Source organism: Talpa occidentalis, unplaced genomic scaffold, assembly GCF_014898055.3.
Source record: "Talpa occidentalis isolate TD23 unplaced genomic scaffold, MPIMG_talOcc4v2.1 talOcc4.8, whole genome shotgun sequence".
Taxonomy (NCBI): domain Eukaryota; kingdom Metazoa; phylum Chordata; class Mammalia; order Eulipotyphla; family Talpidae; genus Talpa; species Talpa occidentalis.
In genome coordinates this window covers 19,985,704-20,004,394 of record NW_023605194.1, presented here as the reverse complement: position 1 = coordinate 20,004,394, position 18,691 = coordinate 19,985,704, and the positions used below count along the sequence as shown (strand labels likewise).

General features: G+C 55.4%; 2 protein-coding genes across 8 annotated transcripts in view; one reads left to right on the top strand and one right to left on the bottom strand.

Annotated features, from left to right (window-relative positions):
* The window catches only part of DPCD (deleted in primary ciliary dyskinesia homolog (mouse)), a 38,564-nt gene extending 29,599 nt beyond the window's left edge, over nt 1-8,965 (top strand). For 2 of the 3 annotated variants that reach the window (XM_054690347.1, XM_037495988.2), the window contains 4 exons: nt 778-902; nt 1,232-1,365; nt 7,458-7,560; nt 7,939-8,964. In XM_054690347.1, the coding sequence (XP_054546322.1) occupies nt 778-902; nt 1,232-1,365; nt 7,458-7,560; nt 7,939-8,043 (467 nt within the window). In that variant the 3' untranslated portion in view covers nt 8,044-8,964. Of the gene's footprint in view, nt 1-777; nt 903-1,231; nt 1,366-7,457; nt 7,561-7,938 lie in introns of all 3 variants that reach the window. The other variant, XM_037495989.2, reaches the window with a different exon arrangement.
* Nucleotides 8,966-8,986: 21 nt separating this feature from the next.
* The window catches only part of FBXW4 (F-box and WD repeat domain containing 4), a 116,250-nt gene continuing 106,545 nt past the window's right edge, over nt 8,987-18,691 (bottom strand). For all 5 annotated transcript variants that reach the window (XM_054690345.1, XM_037495985.2, XM_037495984.2 and 2 more), the window contains exons 7-9: nt 10,277-10,417; nt 9,673-9,814; nt 8,987-9,523 (exon numbers count right to left, since the gene is read on the bottom strand). In XM_054690345.1, coding sequence (XP_054546320.1) covers nt 9,404-9,523; nt 9,673-9,814; nt 10,277-10,417 — 403 coding nt within the window. In that variant the 3' untranslated portion in view covers nt 8,987-9,403. The remainder of the gene's footprint in view (nt 9,524-9,672; nt 9,815-10,276; nt 10,418-18,691) is intronic.

Here is an 18,691-nt window from a genome sequence, read left to right as displayed (position 1 = left end):
GACTGCGGCCGCCTGACCGGGGCAGACATGGCGCGCACGCAAGGGCTCCAGCAGGACCCCAGGCCCTTTGTGTGACTCCTTACACCAGCGGCAGGAAGGCTGCACCTGGCTTCCCCAGGCTGGCGACACCCTAGTGCAGTGGGAAGGGGAAGGAGCAGGGGAGGGGCGGGTCCCCGCTGGGGGTGGGGGGGGAAGCCCCTGCAGTGATAACCTGCACCAGGACAGGGTTGCCTCCACAGGGCTGAGGCGGTCCTGAAAATCCCAGCAGGGGGTTTAGGTAATGTCCTGCACTAGTTTTTTCACTTAATAATTTTCATAATGTATGTGCCTTACTTAAAAAAAGTCTTATGCAGATATTTGAGTTGTAAAGCAAGGTAAAATGCAGATAGTTATTTGCATTATAAAAGGATGGTCCCACTTGGGAAAAAAATCACATTAGCTTTTCTATAAATATTGCATTTAAAATGCATGTGTCTAAATTTTTATTTAAATACATTTGGGGGCTGTTGTTTTAAGCCAGGTATACCTGCGATGAGTGAATTTCTGTATATAGACTTTATGAATCACGAGATAAATCTACCTGTCAGCTTTAGAAGGAAAAAGTGTTCAGTCAACTCACACTTTTGGGATCCAGATTTTCTCCCTTACAAGTAACTGCCCTTTTACTAACCTCATCTTCCTTTATTCTGTTCTTGCCTGATGTGAAGTTGACAATTCATCAGAAAAGAGCAGAGCTCCTCTTTTTCCCATAACTCCATTGCTTCCTTCTCTCCCCAGTGAGAAAGTGGCGTTTGAAAAGTGCCCTTGGAGCCTTGGGCCAGTGGCAGATTGAGGTGGGAGAGCCAGCACCCCCAGGAGCAGGGAGCCTGGGGCCTGAACTCATCAAGGAGAGCAATGCCAATGTATGTGTCTCGGGCCAGGTCAGGGGCGGGCGTCGGGTGGGATTGGACTGACCTTTGAGGACAGCGACTATGTTTACTTCTCATCTCTAGTGTCCCCACCTGCACACATGCTATATAAATGTTTGCTTGAGTCATACCCGGGGGTTTGGCCATCCCAGGGTGAGGGTGACAGATCTGGAGTGTCCCGGCCATAGCATCATCAGAGGGGTGTTGTGGAGAAGAGCTGAGGGTCTTCCACTCTGCCCCTAGGTAAAGCTTTGCAGAATGGGAGGTCATGCCACCCTACCCGCCCCTCCCTCCAAGAACAGAGTTGGATTTGTTGTTTCTAGCCCATCTTCATGCGGAAGGATACCAAAATGAGTTTCCAGTGGCGGATTCGAAATCTCCCCTACCCTAAGGATGTCTATAGTGTCTGTGTGGACCAGACAGAGCGCTGTGTTGTTGTCAGAACCACCAACAAAAAGTAAGTAGTGTGGTGGGCACTGCCTGCCTGTGTGGGGCAAGGTGGGGAGTGGGGTTGGACCCAGGGTTAAGGCTCAGACTGCTCCCTACCCCAGAGGGCAGAGAGGCTTCCTCTTGGGACCGGTATGAATAACATAATCAGCGCAGGGGAGTTGGAACAATGAGTGTCTGGTGTAGTGCCTGGCATTACTGGGACTTGATTTATTTTTGCTGGATGAATGAGGAGATGAGTGAGGGAATCACCTGGCAATTAGCTTGTGATCTTATGTAGTTCTACTGTAAGGTTATTGTGGCCTTAAAGTACCCGCTAGATCCAGTCCACAGCACACTTGACCCGGTGACAGCTCAGAGTTAGCAGGGAGCCATGACTGGGGAGGCCCGCCTCTGAGGTGGCAGTTACAGGACTTAAAACAGCACCAGGGAGCAGCAACCCTGATCCCTCCCTGGACTGAGGGAGAGTGGGTAACTGCTTTGGCCTCCTAGAAGTCTTTTGCATTATGTTTCAAAAGGGGAACTCAACTTTCCTTTGCTCCTCTCCTTGTGGTTTGCTAGGGGACAGGCAAAATGTGGGGTTGAGAGGACAGAAGTGTCCAGGGTGGAGATTTGATCCAGGCAGGGATGTTTCTGGGCTGGCGATCTTGGAAATACCTTGATCCCATTTGGACTTCTGGAGCGCAGGCTGACCACAGGTGAAGAGAAAAGCCTGTAATACATCAAACTTGACCTAGAGAAATGTTGTATGGTACCAGCTTGTGTTGTTCACGACAATGAGTGACTGGTCCACAAGCTGTGGAGCCACCCAGCGTGCCTCACAGAGCAGTCAGCTTGGCCCAGCGGGGCCCCACTCACCCTCTGGTTTCCACGTGGTGAGAGGACCCAGCTCTTTGTCCATCTTCTCAAATGTTGTGGCCCAGCCTCCCCTTCTACTTCCCTCAGGTCCATGAGGCCCACAGGGATCCAGTGTGGCTCCCAGGATCCCCCTGTGCAGCCCTGAGTCCCACCTTCCTCTTGTGACCCCCACATCCAATCACTTTGTCAGGGTTAAGGGGACGGGGAAGACTGGAGATGAATGAATTAATTTTAGGATTATTGCTGTACATGCAGCCAGCAGCCCCTGCAGTGGGCCATGTCTATAAATATAAAGTCATAATAATAAGGGTTTGCGTTTATAAAGCACTTTGAAGCCCTCAGATAAAAGGCAGTTTATTCCCGTTATTGTTCTCATCATTAACAGGAGTCAGTGCCTAAAGTGGAATTTAGCAATTTCAGACAACAGAGAAATTGCCGTTAGGAAAACAAACTCCATGCTTCAGCAAGCATTCCCTGGCGGAGGCGGCCCTGGGTCCAAACTGGGAACAAAAGTGCTTCTGATAGCACTTGAATCTGCAGCCCAGCAGTTTGTGGAGCTGGCTGCTGCCTCCCTTTTGTCCCCCAGAGGTCACTGTCGAATACAGACATCAGGCAGAAATGTGATTACCGGGGAGCGGAGAGCGGCTAGCTAGCTCACCAAAAAATTCATCTGCGGGCAGAGCCTCTGGGCCCCATCCCCGGCCCGCAGGCGGCCATAGGGGGCGCTGTTGGCCTGGAGCTCGCGGCCAGACGCCCGCACGGCGCCCCGAGACCTTTTTGAACTGCGGGCAAGTTGCGGCGGGGCGGGAGTGGTGCTCTGGGGCGGCAGGCCCGGGCTTCAGTTCCGCGGAGGGAGAGGAGCGCGTCCGTGCCGCCCTTGGAGCCCCGCGGGCCAGTCTGGCTCAGCCCCGCTCTCCTCGGTCCCCGCACTGGGCGGTCGGTCAGAGGCGCGGCTCTGTCCTTGACCGACTCTTTCCCGAGCCCAGGCCCTGGCCCCCGCCCGGAGACGCACCGGGTTCTGTACCTGCCCTGCCTCGAGCCGAACCGAGAGACTTTTACTATCCGTTTTCTGATTATCACCCCATCCGAGGGGCCGCGGGGCCCAGGCTTGTGCAGGACCTAGCAACACTGGCGCGCCGAAGGGGCGGTGGTGCTCCCCAGGCCCGGGCACCTGCTCTGTCTCCCACGTCGCGTCTCCCTCTGACGTGACTTCAAGTTCCGTGCCTGCCCCAGTTCTAGTGTTGTGCAGTGTGTCTCCTAACAAAAGTCGGAGTTCCTTTACCCATCCCTGCAAGAAGGGCTGAGGTGGCCACTTTTCTTGAGGGAATTGTCGCTGGTGTGCTGTGACCTCAGGCACTGGAGAGGGATGACTCTTGGGGGAAGAAAGCACTTTTCCAAGACCCTGGTGTGGTGCCATTCATTCCTGGTAAGAGTGTGTGTGCAGGAAGAAGGTTGTTAGCCTCGGCCTAGAAGCTGGCAGCGGGATGGGCCAGGGTGCTGGGTGAGCCATCAGCTTCCATCTGGCCTCTGCCGCATATTACCTGTGGTATTTGGGCAAAGTTCCCTCGTCCAGGAGAGGAATGCTTCTACCCGCCTCACAAATTAGAGGATTTGATGAAACTATACAGCATTGGATGAAGCAGCTCCTCAATAATTCTTTGGAAATTGGAACTTGAAGAAGACACAGTTGATTTGGCATTGGTGATACCAACACTGGGAGGTGTCATCAGGCACCCCCAGAAAAAGGGATTCTGTGGTCACTGAGTTTAGGAATCTCGGAATTAACTTCTGAGCCTTCAGTCTGCGAATGCGCCTCATGACTCTAGGTGGGGCTGCAGGAGCAGGGGTGACCAGGGCCTCCCCTGGTGGCGCAGTGGTTGAGCGCTGGGCTGTGAAGCTGCCCGCAGCCTCTGCAGCGCCGGTTCGATCCCTGGCCGCCGGCAAGGGTCCCACATGGCGCGCAGACCTCTCCTGCCGCCCGCTGCTCCCCTCAGCAGTGTGCTTCGGTCCTTCTGTCTGCTCTGCTCCCCGCTCTGGCTCTGGTGAATTCTCTCACCCTCCCGCGCTTCTGACTGTACCCAGTGCTTGGATAAATAAATAAATAAATCTTCAAAAAAAAAAGGCAGCAGCAGGGTGACCAGTGGGCCTTAAGCCTTGATGGTTAAGAAAGATTTGCCTAGTGATTTTCTGAGGGTGAAACTGGCAGGCTTTTCTGGAGCACTCTGGGGAGCCTGTGCACAGGCACACAGGGCACCCCTGGAGGTGTGCGGGGCTTGGCCCTTGTGATCACCGTAGCGCTGCTGCTTTTACCCCCTCCGCCAGTCTCTCTGAAGACCAGGCCACCTGTGTCCTTTGTCACTTCACTGCAAGGGAGAATGGGATGGGAAAGAACTGTGAATTGGGAAGGGGGTACTGTAGAGTGATGGGGTACAATAGGTCACTTCCAAAATAGCCAAAATAAAGGAGCTGGCCTTTGGCGCAGGTTGAAGAGCGGTGCAGAGGCGGCCAGTCCCTTTCACAGCCAGAGTTTCTCTAGGGCAGTTCCTTTGAGGAAAGAACTTAAGTGAACCTGCTCAGGGTAAAGTGCAGGACGGAGGGAGTCCACCCCACTCTATCGGCCCCATTCTTGGTCAGATGCAGGTGGAGAGGTGGCGGGCTCAGGAGAGTTGGGGGATTATCACTTAGAATTACGTCTTCTCCATTGACCTGTTCTGTGACTTGGGCAAGATACTTTTTGGGCCTCAGTTTCCTCTTCTATAGAAGAGAAGAGGCGTCCCCAGCCCGAGAGGGTTGTTTGGGGTCTCAAAGTGTTCGGAACAGTGCCTGGCCCCGAAGCAGTCGAAGCAGCTTGACTGCGGCTGGGCTGGGGAACTGGGACTGTGTCCTGCAGGAAGCCTGGGGACCACCCGCTGTGAGGCTTCGCTTTTAGTGGCAACACAGGGAGTCTCCTGACAGCAAGGCAGGGATGCAGTCTTGTCTCTTCTTCAAGTGCCCAGCTCAGAGCTCAGGGTCTGGGACAGAGCTGATGTGACGCACGGCTGCTTGAGTGTGGGCACACTTGAGCACGGTGGGCCTCTGTCTCTGGTGAGAAAATCAGGTGTGTAGGACATCCTTTCCCCCTAACAGTTCCTTTCAGAGCAAACTCCAGGACAAGGAAAGAGGTGAGTGGGGGTGGGCTGCTCCCTCAGGGAGGAAGCAGGTGCTCCGTGCTCCCTGGAACCCTGCCTGTAGGAACCCCTGAGAGTTGTTGAACCTGAACCAGTAAATGAAATCCACTAGAAGAGACTCGAAACAAAGCTGAACTTCTAGACCCGCTCTGTCCCATTCTGCTTGGCTCATGAAAGGTGGTGGGACTAGGACAGGGAATGGGGGGGTGTCAAGCCATGCACCTCAAATTCCTTTTGATCTTGTCATTGCTGTGGAGACCAAGCCCTGGGATTCTTTTTCCAGGGTCACTGCCCCAACCTGGAGAATGTGGCTTGATAGTGCCCCTCTGAGTGCATACAGGTGTGTGTCAGCTCCCCAGGCCCCCAAGCCCAGGAGCTAGGTAGGCAGAGAGGATGGCCCAGGCTCTACATGGCCAGGCCTTAAACAGGCCCCCTGATTTGCCGGTCTGGTTGGGCTGCCTGTGCTGGGGCTGCTTCGCTCCTCACTCCTCGTTCTGCTGCTCGTGTCTATTCGCAGGGAAGATGTTAACACTTCCTAACAAGCCTTTGTGTTCTGCTAATCTCTGCTGTTTAACCTTTGACTTCCTCCTATTATCAGTGTCTGCCACCTTTACTGGCCAGACCGAGGGCCCCAGGAAGCGCCCTTAGCCTGGCTGGGAAGAGGATGCGGGCATTCCACCCGCTCTGCAGGCAGATGGATCGCCTTTCCCTGGGGCAGAGCTTTGGAAAATAAAGCAAACTTGTGGTGCCATTAGGACCCCCCACCCCCACGCCTTTTGAACTGTCTCCTTTAAGTAAACATTCTTTTCCTGCCCTGAGCCCCAGCACCTTGGCTTGGCGGGGAGTGGGGAACCTGGAGGGGAGCCAGGAGCGCCCGCCTCAAAACTGAGGATTTGGGCAGGGAGAGAGGGGCAGACGTGCCACGTTGATGGCAACTCTCAGCCCCCAGGGCATCAGGCCTTTGAGGTGGACTGGGGGGAGCTGTCCCCACAAGAGCCAGACCCTCTGAAGTATGAAGAGCGCCGGCTTCTCCAGCTGCTTGCGGGGTTTCCTGCCCCAGCCCGCACGTGAGTGAGCTCTGGGGGACAGGTCTGGCAGTACCAGCCAAAGAGACCCCATTTCCGGCCAGGAAAATGTCCGGTGGACTCGGCGTGAGATGAGGCGGCCATTCTTTGTGCCCTGGTACAGCCAGCCCCGGACCAGGAGCAAGGCGCTTGCTTTAATCCCGTTCACCTCTGAGCCTGGGTTTCCTCTTTGGTAATGGGGGTCAGGTTTCCTTGCAAAACAAAGTCCAGTTACACACATCATGAGCTGCGCCCTGCTATCTGGGGTTTCTTTCTTTTCTTTTTTTTTTTAGCTTTTATTTGTTTGGTTTGGTTTGCTTTACTAAAAGGGATCGTTCATCTCTGAGCTGGCACCTGCAGATGATAGGGGCCCTGTGTGTGTGGCACCGAGGATTGGGGTCTCAAGGCCAGCAATGTAGTCTAGAGCCCCAGAGGTCCAGCTTCTGAGGTGAATCACATGCTCTGTCCTCTTGAGATCCCTCCTTGAGGATGTCCTTTCCTCTGTGGTCTGCAGGGAGTCAGGCTAACACGGCCTTGAAAGCCAAAGGGGAAGAGGTAGCCGAGGCGCAGTGGAAGTCCCATGCAAAAGGCAACTGCAGCTCCCCGCCTTTGGGAGCCGGCCCTAGATGCTCTATCCCGTCCCTTATTGGCACATTTTTTCCATTTTCCATTTATTTTCCATTTTTCTGGGGTACAAAGAAGGCCTAGTTTGCCTGTATATTCTAAGAGGTTTCTCTGCATGTGTTTAGGGGTCCCGAGCCTGAAAGATGAGCCACTAACCAACCACTGGTCTGTGCTGACTGGCCCCACTCTCCTACTGCTAGACAGGCCACAAGGCCTTTCACCCTGTTCATTCCAGGGTCACTAAGCTCTGAAGTCCTGGCCTTCTGACAGGCTTGCCTTTTTCCTCTTTGGCTGTGTGGCAGGTATAGGGGATTGGCAGCAGAGAGGCCTGCTGCCCAACTGTTGGGGTCACCTTGCTGGGTGTTCATGGCCTCTTTCTGTCCCGACAGGTACTATAAGAAGTTCTCCATTCCTGACCTAGACAGATACCAGCTGCCTCTGGATGCTTCCCTGCTGAGCTTTGCTCATGCCAACTGCACCCTGATCATCTCTGTAAGATTCACCCAGACTTTTTAGCCACTGCATCGGGGAGAGGTTCTTTTCCCATGCCATAGGCGTCCCCCCCACCCCCGTGGAGTGCGCCTGCTAGAGAACAGGCACCTCTACTGCAGCGTGAGGACAGCAGGGTGGGGGCCTGAAGAAGAGCCTGCCTGTATCATCAGTTGGGAGAGGATGGAGGTGCCTGGGGGAGGTTGAAATCACAGCACCGGGTTCTGGTCCATGGCCTGTTCTTACGCAGCCATGTGACCTTGAGCAAATCCTTCAACCCGCTAGGCCTCAATTTCCTCATCTCTGAATAGAGGGTTCAGAAGGGGTGGTGTGGTAGGGGTGGGATAACTAAATTATGCCCTTTTTCTGGCCCATGCACAGTACCAAAAGCCAAAGGAGGTCCTGTTAGCAGAATCAGAACTGCAGAAGGAGCTAAAGAAGGTGAAGACGGCCCATAGCAGTGATGGGGACTGCAAGACCCAGTAGTGAGCACCCCCACCATGAAGGATGTGCACCCCCAGCTAGAGGACGGTGAGGCTCTTCCAGTGCACCCATGAGACCTCAGGGCCTAGGTGTTTCCATGCAGGGGCAGCCTCTTCTCTCCCAGGAGCTATCAGACTCTGTAAGAACCGGGCCTCGGGGCATCCTGAGCGCATCTGCTGAGTAAAGTCACTCTGAGTCGCTGTGGGTAGACTGCCCTCTTGTCCACTTCTGTATGCTCCTGTCCCCAGATGGGGGGCTATACATTCCCTTCTCCTCCAGCCGGAGGACCTTCAACCTAAAGTCTTCTGCATGAAGGAGGCATGAGCCTTCAATGGAGGCCAAGGCTAGGCTGGCAGGGACCCTGTGCTACCCTAGTTTGCAGAAGTGGACGCCCTAAGATAGATGTAGGAGAGGAAGACATTTTTAAAATACATAAGCCTTGGAAACAGAGCCCCGGATATTGAGACATTGGTGAAAAGCCACAATTAGGGTGGTGGGGGTGTGCATGCTGGACATAGCGTGTGCAGATGGAGAGCACTGGGCGCCCTCAGCCCATCCACAGTTCCCTCTCCACACCTACAGGTGACACCTACCCCAGCATCCAGGGTGCCAGGAGACCAGGGGTCTCCATAGAGGTCTTCCTGAAGAGAAACCTTTATTCTTTGGAGCACTGAGCCCTATTCCCAGCATGCACATCCCCAAGTTTGAATCTGTTGTTCCCTCAACCTGGGGTCTTCCAGGACTCCACAGCCAATGAGGAAACAGATCTGTGAATAATCAAGCTTTACTTTTTACAAAAGTGAACACTGTAGCATGTTTTAAGAGCCAACCTGAAGTTGGGTTGGCTCAGAACTGCTGGGTTCCCTTTGTCCTCTCTCGGTTTCAAATCAAGAGGAGGCCAGTGTCCCAGCAGGGAGAGCTTGGTCAAGGCTGGGGGGGGGGGGGGGGGGGAGGTGTCTGACTGAGGTGGGAGGGGCCGGTGCCAGCAGGCGTACTGGCAGCCTTACCCCTCCTTCCAGGCAAGGGGCAGAAAGGGAACAGCTGGGAAGGCTGAGCACCTCGCCTCACTAAGCTGTCACGGCTCGAGGGTCTGCAGGCCAGGGTGCAGGCCTGATCCTTGCTCTAGCCAACAGGGAAGCAAGGCCTGGCCAGGTTGGCTACCTGTCTCAGCAGCACATCTCTTCTCTCCTTCTGGTTCCTAGGAGGGACCGAGCCCCTGGTGACTCCAAATCCCGAGTCAGTGGGTAGCCTTCAGCTGGAGTCACAGGTCTAGAACCGCAGGCGCCATGGGACAGGGGAGGAGGTATCACTGCACCCTCCAGTCAGGAGAGTCCCTGAGTAACTGGCTTCCCTGGCCCACAGGTCACGGGTTTTGAAAGTCCAGGACGTGGAGGTTGTAAGACAGCGCAGCATAGAGATGCTTGGTGGTGAAGCGCAGGCAATACACAGGGCTGCTGAGGGGTGTCGACGTCAGCGGGAAGGCCTACAAGGCAAGGCACAAGAATGGGCAGAGCTTTCCCATTGGGGGCTGGAAGAGACTGACCCTGAGATGCCCAGGTCAGTGGGACCTTTGCCATTGGAGGCTTCCACCCCCTCCAGGAGTCACCCCCCAGGACCGAGGCAGGCACTCACGTGCAGGCAGGCCCTTTGGCGCCGGTCCCACAGTCGCACGACACCGTAGTAGGAGGACCCTGTGGCCAACAGGTGGTTCCCATCTGTCTGCAAGCAGTAGAGGGTGCTGTCGTGGGGCTCCTCCCACTCCATGACACACTTCCTGTCCAAGAAGAGGAGATGCAGGTGGGCGGTTCAGGGGAGACCTCCACCCCAGCTTCCTCCGGGGCCTTCGGGAACCATTTTTAACTGGGAGAGAAGGAAGCTGAGTCCCCAAATTCTTTAAAATCCTCCTCTATAAAGGTTGCACTTGCCAAGCCCCGGACTCCACGGCAGCTTATGCCGGCACCCGTGCTTCGCAGACCGCGACATCAGCTAGGCTCCCAGATGGGCTGGAGCGGAAGACTGAGGGGCCACACCTGACAGCTCCCGGGGTTTTAAGAAATGCCCTCCCTTTCCAGGGCCCGGTGCCTGTGGTCTCCCAGGCCCTGGTCTCCTGGGACCAGGAATGCCCAGGGTGGGGTGTCCCACGTGGTGGACCCCTGACGTGGACTCTGTGTCCTCCCTGTGGGCCCGTGGCGCTGGCACAGGCTCCTGCTACTGGCCTCCCACCCTGTACGCTCACCGGACACTGGCACGGAGGTCCCAGTAGCGAATGTAGGTGTCATAGCCGCAGGACAGGAGCGTCGAGGGGGACTCATACATGACGTCCAGCACCCCAGCCCCTGGAGGGAAGTCACTGCCCAAGTGTGTCATCAGCTGCCCGCTGCAGAGAGAGGAGGTAAGGAGAGGCTGAGGAGGTAAGGAGAGGTCGGCCCACCTTGGCCCACACACATTCTTTTCACCTGCAAATGGCATCAGCCCCTGGGCAGATGCTGCTCTCCTCCCCAAGAACTAGACTCCCTCAGCAAGGGGCCTGGGAGGGCAGCCCCCAGCCCGGGCCCCTTCCCCCTGCTGAAGGGCTCCCCCGGAGGCCAGCACTCCCTCCACCACACCTGCGTGCCGCCACGCCACCGCAGTCTCTCCTCCCGCAGACATGAATGGGCCCTGCTGAAGAGGTCGCCCCCCCCCACACACACACACTCGGTTACTTTATACTCCTTGATCCTGCAGGTCATGCCGTTCTGAGCTGCCCGAGTCCAATGCCTTAATTCCCGCCTGTAATCTGGGGCTCAAACCTCATTGGGGATAAAGACCACACAAAGGGAGAAGGGGAGTCTCAGGAGATGTTAAAACAAGTAAACACCTTTGTGTCTGGGGAGAGAAATCGCTGAGAAAGCAGCTTAGCGGGCTGGTCCCTGGTGTTCTTGGGCCGCTGGCCCCCGGCCCGGGGCTCGCACGCCTCTGTGATCACAGCCCCCAGCCTGCTGCGCTCCGGCTCGCTCCCCCACCCTCACCCCGCCCGGTGGCCTCGAGCAGATTACCGAGAAGAACAATTTCTTTGTGACTGTGTAATTCCCTCCGTGACCGCGGCAGTGGGCAGACCCCTCGCCCTGATGCCGGACCCCTAGCAACCACGTAGGGGGGCCTCCTGGCCCTAGCAACTACCCCTCAACATCAAGTACACCCGCTAATCCCTGTGGCTTGGGGACGGGTAGATGCAGTGAGTTTCTGCAGCATGATTGGGGGGAATGAAGAAAAAGAGGGGCCCCTTCCAGGGCCAACCCCGCAGCTTCACCCAGGGATGCCGGGCTCTCCTCCCTGGCAGGACGACAGCATGGCCACGGTCACTCACAGAGACACCAGGTAAGAGGGCACAGGGTGTGAGGACTGGGTGGTCTCACCAGTCCAGCCCTGGCCCCAGCAGTATCCTCCAGGGCCGGGGCAGACGGGTGAACACGCCCTCACCTCCAGTCCTTCCACGCACAGGCTGACCGTCCGCCTCCCTCTCCCCAGCAAAGCCATCTTCCCTGCAGGCAGAGGCGGGGGCTGGGGGCTCCCATCTGCTCACGCTGCCTTCCCCACTGGAGCCCTGGGCACTACAGTGACCCAGCGGGGCGCACACTCGCTGTAGCACCCCTGCTCCAGCCTCTGTCCCAGGGACGGACTCTCCCATCAGTGGAAGCTGATGATAAGCCTGTGTTGGGGGCGTGGGGGTGATGCTATGAAGGATCAGGCAGAAAGGATCAGGTCAGCATCTCTGAGGGTCACTGACCTCAGCTCCCAGGAAGCTCTGTCTTCCCAGATGGGCTGGTCGCTCCCACAGGTGCGCACACACTGGTGCATACCAGGTAGGGGCTGTTTTGCTCCGCAGTGCCCCCTCTCCACCTAGATTTGGGGGCCCTGCCCCCTCCATTAGTGAGGCCTGCAGGAATGACTGAGGAGCTCTCCCCTTTAATCTACTGAAGTAATTTCATGTTTGTGTGTTTGAAATAGAAGATGAAAGGCAGTGGGGGCTGGGGAGGTGAAGCCCAGCATGGCTCTACCTGCCCACAGCTGGTCCTGGGTTTGAGAAGGAGAGCTGGGCACCACTGGGCTGGGCAGGCAGTGTAAGCGCCGCCTCCAGATGGCACTGCCACCCTGGGCCCCTGCCTCCGTGTCCGAGCCCATCACTGAAAAATGTCATGCCACATCTGTGATAAGAAACAAAATTTTCTCCCCATCTGGGAGAGACCCAAAGGCCAAGTGAACACCAGCCCTCGGGGCCAGGACAAGTCCCACCAGTTCGGCCAGGGGCTGCAGACTGTCTGCCATGCTCTTCTTGGTACTCTGAAAAGGCCACACACGCTTTAAATGGGCCAATAAAGAGATACAATTTCTTTTGCCTCTGGGCCCGGAACCCTCAAGGCTCTGTTGTGTGTGCCCAAGAGGTTAAGTTCAGAGTATAAACTGACACACCAGGCTCTGGGAAATGGCCCGTCTCTTCCAATGGCAGCCCAGCGGTGCCACAGGGGCCCTGCTGTGGCTTTGATTTGGGAAAACAAACAGAAATGGCACCATGGGCCCTTCATGGCCCCCACCCCAGGACCAATTTAACTAGAAAACTCTAGCTCAACTGCTCTGGTGGAGGGAGAGATCAGCCAACAATAGCCCCAAACTTTGGAGGGGGAAGAGGGACAAAACAAACCGTCTCAGCACCACCTCCGGGGGGGCCTTTTCCTACTGCAAGTGTGTTCTTGTAAAAACAATTAGATGGCAATTTGTATAATATGGTCACCCCTAAATTCAGACATTTCACCCCTTCTCCCTGGAAAGAATGCTGAGAATGTATCCTGGCCGCTCACTGGGGGGGAAGGGGGGGCAGAGCCCTGGCTGTGGCAAGACTCGTGTGGGAACAGGGCTGCGACTCAGGGCCCCCAGGCCGAGCCAGGAGCAAGGGCCAGTCTCACTATAGAGCCAGACAAAAAGTCCATTCCCTTCCAGCTCCTGCACACAAAGCCTGGACTCTGGGAGCTGCAGAGGGCTGGGGGCCTCCACACACCAGCCTCCCCCAAGCCCGGCTCCAGCAATTCTCTATCAAGCCAGGGAAAGTAAAAGACATAGGGGGCCGCCCCTCTGAGCCTGATGAATCGGACCCAAGCCGGGGAAGGCAGCCCAAGGAGCCCGCTTGCCAGGGTCTGGCTCCCCCCTGGAAGCTTCCAGAGTACATGGGCAGGAAAGGCCAGCAGAGTACACACCCTGGGAGCCCCGTAAGGGGGTGGGGGGAGGCAGCCAGCTTTCTGTGGCTTGGCCCGCCCAACATCAGCAGAGGAGAGGGAGGACGAAGAGAATTCCCGAGGCGGGGAGTGAAATTTAAATGCCACCCATCACCAGCTTTGTGGGGACAGGGAACTGAAGTCCATCCCCAGAGTAACGGCCCAGATGTCCATGTGGGTGAGGTCCTAAGAGACAGGCCAGCGTTGGGCTCAGAGGGGCAGTCCCTGGCAAAACCCCATCCTGCTTCACTTCCCTCCCGAGTCCCCGCGTCCCAGCCTGTCCAGGCTCCCACCACAAGCCAGAGCCTGGAACCTGGTGCTGAGGTGCCCATGGCCCTAGCGTCTTAGCATCACTGTCAACATACTGGGTTCCTGACAATGCTCCCTGGAGACCTATAGGTGCGCGTTTCTACCGTCTGTCTGGATGTGAGGACACCCCATTTGACCTCCAAAATGCAACACTAATGCACACTAGTTTTTTACCCCAAAATGCAACACTAGTTTTTGGGAGAGGGGACGGATGGATGGGTGGCAAACAGGACAGAAAGCCTGAAGGTATAAGCGGGGCCAACATGGTTGCTGAGAGAGGAGGCTCCTTCCCGCTCTTCCTTTCTGATCAACAACTCACTGAGCACCTTCTGTATACAAGGCATCACGTGCAGAGAAATGTGAAGAAGACAGTCTCCTTGTCTTCAAGGAGGTTTCCATCCAGTGAGGGAGAGAAGCCTGTCATGTAGTCAACTGGGGGGTCACAGAAGAGAGATGAAAGCAAGTTTGGGAAGGGGGCAGATGAGAGGTTTCTGGTTGTGGGTACTGAGCTTCGGCAACAGAACTGTCACAGGCGATGACAAGAGAGGGGACAGCACAGGGAAAGGACCAGCTCCAGCCAAGGGGCAGAGCTGGGGGCATCTGGCTGGCATCTGGTCCAGCTGGAGGCTTGGGTTCAAGAGGGCAGCGAGCTGGCGGGACTGGCTGACACACTGCTGCGCTGGCATGAACTCTGGCTGCAGAGAGCCATGCAGATTTTGAAATGAAGTGGTGGTTCTAGAGTCCCATCTGCAGCTCTGGTGGGGTAAGAGAATGGAGGAGGTGCAAGGGCCCCCAGCGTGCCCAGAGTGATGGCCATGAGGAGGCACGGCCAGCCCCAGCCGGGTAGGTGAGAAGGAAGGGTCCTGGCCAAGCACACGGCCTTTCACATGCACGTGTGCGCGTGCACAGCACCCGCACCCGCCTGCACACACGTGTTCAGACACAATGGCTCAAAGGCCAGGCAGCCCACTTTGTACTGCTAACAAGAGGGCCGTAATTACAGGAAGGGGCAGCCGGGCAGATAAAAGGATACAAAATTTCAACATCTGTTGCCATAAAGGGATAAGGAGACGTGAAACGCAAAGTATCAGTTTGGTGTCAGCAGGCAGAGAGCCAATTTCAAAGAGTTCAGGGGGACAGAGGGGACAAGAAAGAAAAGGGGGGAGAAAGAAAGAAATTACAGGGTTCTTTAAAAAGGTAAAGAAAAAAAGAAAATGAAAAAAGCTGTCAGTAATACTTTCAAAGGAGAAGGCAGGTGCTTTAAAGAGGGGCAATTGCCATAATCACCCTGACGGAGGGCCAAGCCCCACGGTCCGAGCGGTCCAAGAGACAAAGCCACACCTGGGCGGGATGGGCACTCGTGGTGCCCTCAGAGCAGACCAGCATGTGCCTAGGCCACCGGTTCCTTCTGCAGGCGGGCAGGAACGCTGCCGCCATTCCAGCTGCCATTAGGTGCTCTGATACTCCTCTCCTGTGCTCAGTCCAGGATCCCGAGAGAGATGGCTGGCCCACGGAGGAGCCCTCTAGGCCACAGGGTGACTGGCAAGTGACCATGTGAGTGCTCGGGCAGTGTTTGGTGGAGAAGGTCACCAACTCCAGCCAAAAGAGAGATGAAAGCAAGTTTTATGAGGGGACAGATGCGAGAAGGTTTCTGGTTGTGAGCGCGGATTCTTCAGCAACAGGACTGTGACAGGCAATGACGGGTGGTGGAGGGTGGCCCAGAAAAAGGACCAGCTACAGGCAAGGGGCAGAGCTGGGGCACCTGGCTGGGAGAATCACGGAGGGCTTCATGGTGGAGGTGCTACTTCTGTTGCAGAGTTAGAAGGGTTTCAGTAGGGAGAGGACGGTATTCCAGGCATGGGACGGCTGGAGCAAAGGCGCAGAAGGAAAAAATACAGGCACCTGTCACAATGTGTGAGAAGCCCTGCCTTCTTTGAGAGGAGACGTAGGGGTTTAAGACAGGAATGGAGATACAAAGGGGAGCTCGGGATGACCTCGGCCCAAAGGGGAAGGGGAGATGGGATGTGTGCTGAGGCCAAGCATATTGTCACACATATACGGCACGACGTCTAGCCAAGAACTCAACCACCTTCAATGCCCTTGGAGTAACATGGTCACCAAAGCCCACTCGTGCCTCCTCCTCTATCAGACAGCCCAGGTTGCAGACCGCGGCTGGGCCCACTGTGACATCCCCAGGTCTGGGATCACACGCCTTCTCCATCCTGATGCCTGCCTGCCCACCACCACCAGGGCATCTGTTGTGTCCTACTCTCAAGGCACCAGTGCCACTTAGTAGAGATGTATAACCCAAGGCACTAGCAAGTTCAGGGAGAGGGGCGTATGTGATGTCAGGCCAGTCAGGTTTCCCCAGGCCTTCAGCAGCCACGTCAAGCTGGCAACTTCCCTGGGGCCTAGCCAAGAGTTCCGATCAAGAGCAAACAGGGAATACAAGACGGGGCCTTGATTCCTCCAGACCTCAGGCTCAGGAATGGGATTGTTTTGGCACAGTTCCTTGGCCCGATGCGAACACAGAGCCAAGCCAGTGATTCTTCAGTGGTTGGCTGTTGGCACTGCCTGTCAAGATGGAAGTTCTCGGAGCCTGGTGACTGGGCCCAGAGCCCATCTTCCCTGGGAACGGGGAGCACTCTGGCATCTCCAGATTGGGTGAAGGACGCCACGGCCTGGTTTAGACAGGTGAGAAATCCCCTGTCCTTGAGCCCAGTACATGGTCCTCAGCAAAAGGACAGAGAGAGGCAGAAAGGGAGGGAGAGAAGGAATAGTCACGTTCCCAGCCAACTAGACAACGGCTGTGTGCTGGCCTCTGACCTGTGTGCTTCCTCCCTCTCCATAAGGAGGACGGACACGTCAAGGACCTTGATGGAACGGAGGGCTGAGGGAGCCATGGTGGCCTTGAAAGGGGTCCCAGCTTTCAGGGAAGTAGCGGAGGTTGCCTGGAGACGTGTCCCTGGCAGACAGGCGGATGCGGGGCTCCTGGTGCCCAGCAGGGCGCCTATACCTGTGAGGTGTATCCCAGCCCCCACCACCAGCCTGAAGGCAGCCCCTGGAGGGGCAATGCTCAGAGCAAAACTGCCCTCCAGGAGTCCCCCCACCAAGTCGTAGCACACACATAAAAGAGAAAATCCTGTACGCCTCAAGTTTCAGCAGTGACAGGTTAAAAGCAAAGAATCCGTCCAGTATCGCACACAGCCCCGCCACCGAGTCCTGCCGGCGATATTGCTCCACCTTCCAGATTGGCCTGTCAGTCAGGCTTTGGCATTATTGAAAGATCAAACTCTGTCCTGCCTGTTCATTACCTTAATCCTATTTTCTACATGGCTTTATTATCTGCTTGGGCTTCTCTGAGAAAGAGAACTACAGACAGTCGTCCTGTCTGTCCGTTTCCTCCCACCCAAAGCAGATGCCTCCACTAGGGAATCTTTCCCTCCATCCCTGCGTGGCACAGGCTCCACACTTTTCTGAGGACAGGAGACATGTTTAAAGACGTTGGGCTCCTCTCAGTGATGAGGGAAGCCTGGGGGCTAGGACAAGGCAATGCCAAGTGCTACCCTGGGCAGCCCTACCATAGATTGGCCAGTGGGTACAGCGGCTGTTACTTGTCTGGCTCCAGTGAGAACCGAGGCCATAGCTGTCTTGTGCCCATTCTCATTTGGGTTCCTTCTGGGTAGAGACCAAGTGATGGGGTTAGTGAGATAGGGACTTTATATGAGCATGGTATTCAAGAAATTGGAGTATCTTAGAACTCCACCGTGACCATCAATCTGACCCCAGAAGAACCCTCACCAAGGCAACCTATAGGCTGAAGAGGCCACTCAAAGATTACTCAAAACTAAGCCTCAAGGGTGTATCCTCTCCCCCTGGTTTGTCTACCATCTTGGGTCCAGGGCAGTGATGATACCAAGCATCAGGTCCAGCTACGTGACTAAATGCAACTTATTTCCAGCAACAATACCCACCTTTGTGACCTGCAGCCTTCGTGCCAAGAGCCTTTTCTGTGCCATGAGGTCAGCAGATTCACCTTCCTTTCTACTAGTCACAAGGCCACAGCTAGTTGGAGGACTGACAAGCTGAGCCCCAGCAAACCTCAAGGTACTGATGTGGGTGGGTAAGGAGATAGCTCAGAGTGGTTTAATGTCTCCAAGGTGGAACAGTCCCCAGATCGCAGAGCTTACTAAAGCAGCAGTCAGTTCAACAATCCAGGTTTGACCACACCACCTGTGTATCCTCTGTAGTTCCTCACAACCTCCAATCTGAACCCCCAGGAGGGGCTCCTTCTGCCTCAGCCCCATTCAGAAGGAAAAAGTTGCCAGTGGCCAAGAATCTAGCAGGTGAGAACAGCTTCCACAGACAGCAGGGATGCCAACATCCCAGGGGCAAAAGAACAAAGGAGCCCTTGGAAGTTTTAGTTATGCAAGCAACAATGACAAAGGACTACATTAACAAAAGTAGAATCTCTAGAATAAGGGAGGTGATAGTACCTGCCATTCATCAGTTCACACCTGGTCTGTTCAATACTCAGTTGTGAACACCCCTTTTCAGGAAGCATCAAACCATATATATTAGAAAAAATGGTCAAGTCAGTATGGTCCTGAAACTAGTGTGAGACCAATACTGTAGGTCACCCATTCAGCTATTCCTTCCCACCTCTGGTGCTAACCAAAGGGTTCTTGATTTTGTGCCCACCTCTCCTTTCCCCCACTGCCAATGCTGCACTGGCAGAAGCTGGCTCTCTCCCAGGCCTCGAGGTGAATCCTGACTGGGCATTCCATTTCCCTTGTGAGGCCCTGGTTCAAGGTAAGCCCTGGAACACAGTTTTTATTCACTAAATATTAGGAAAAGTATGCTTGGGGGCTCTGAGGAAAGAACATATAACCTCTTCTGGTTCTCTTCCCTTTGGGCGTTGCCTTATGAGATGGTGGAACTTTGGAAACCAAGTCTGCGGGAAAGGGCAAAAGCCACTGTAACGAAGGTGGCAAGGCAGAAAGCAGAGGAGAAGATGGGCCCTCATGGTCTCACTGAACTACTGAGCCCATCCAACTTCTGGAATTCCTTGCCATTTAGGAAAGTAATAATAAAGT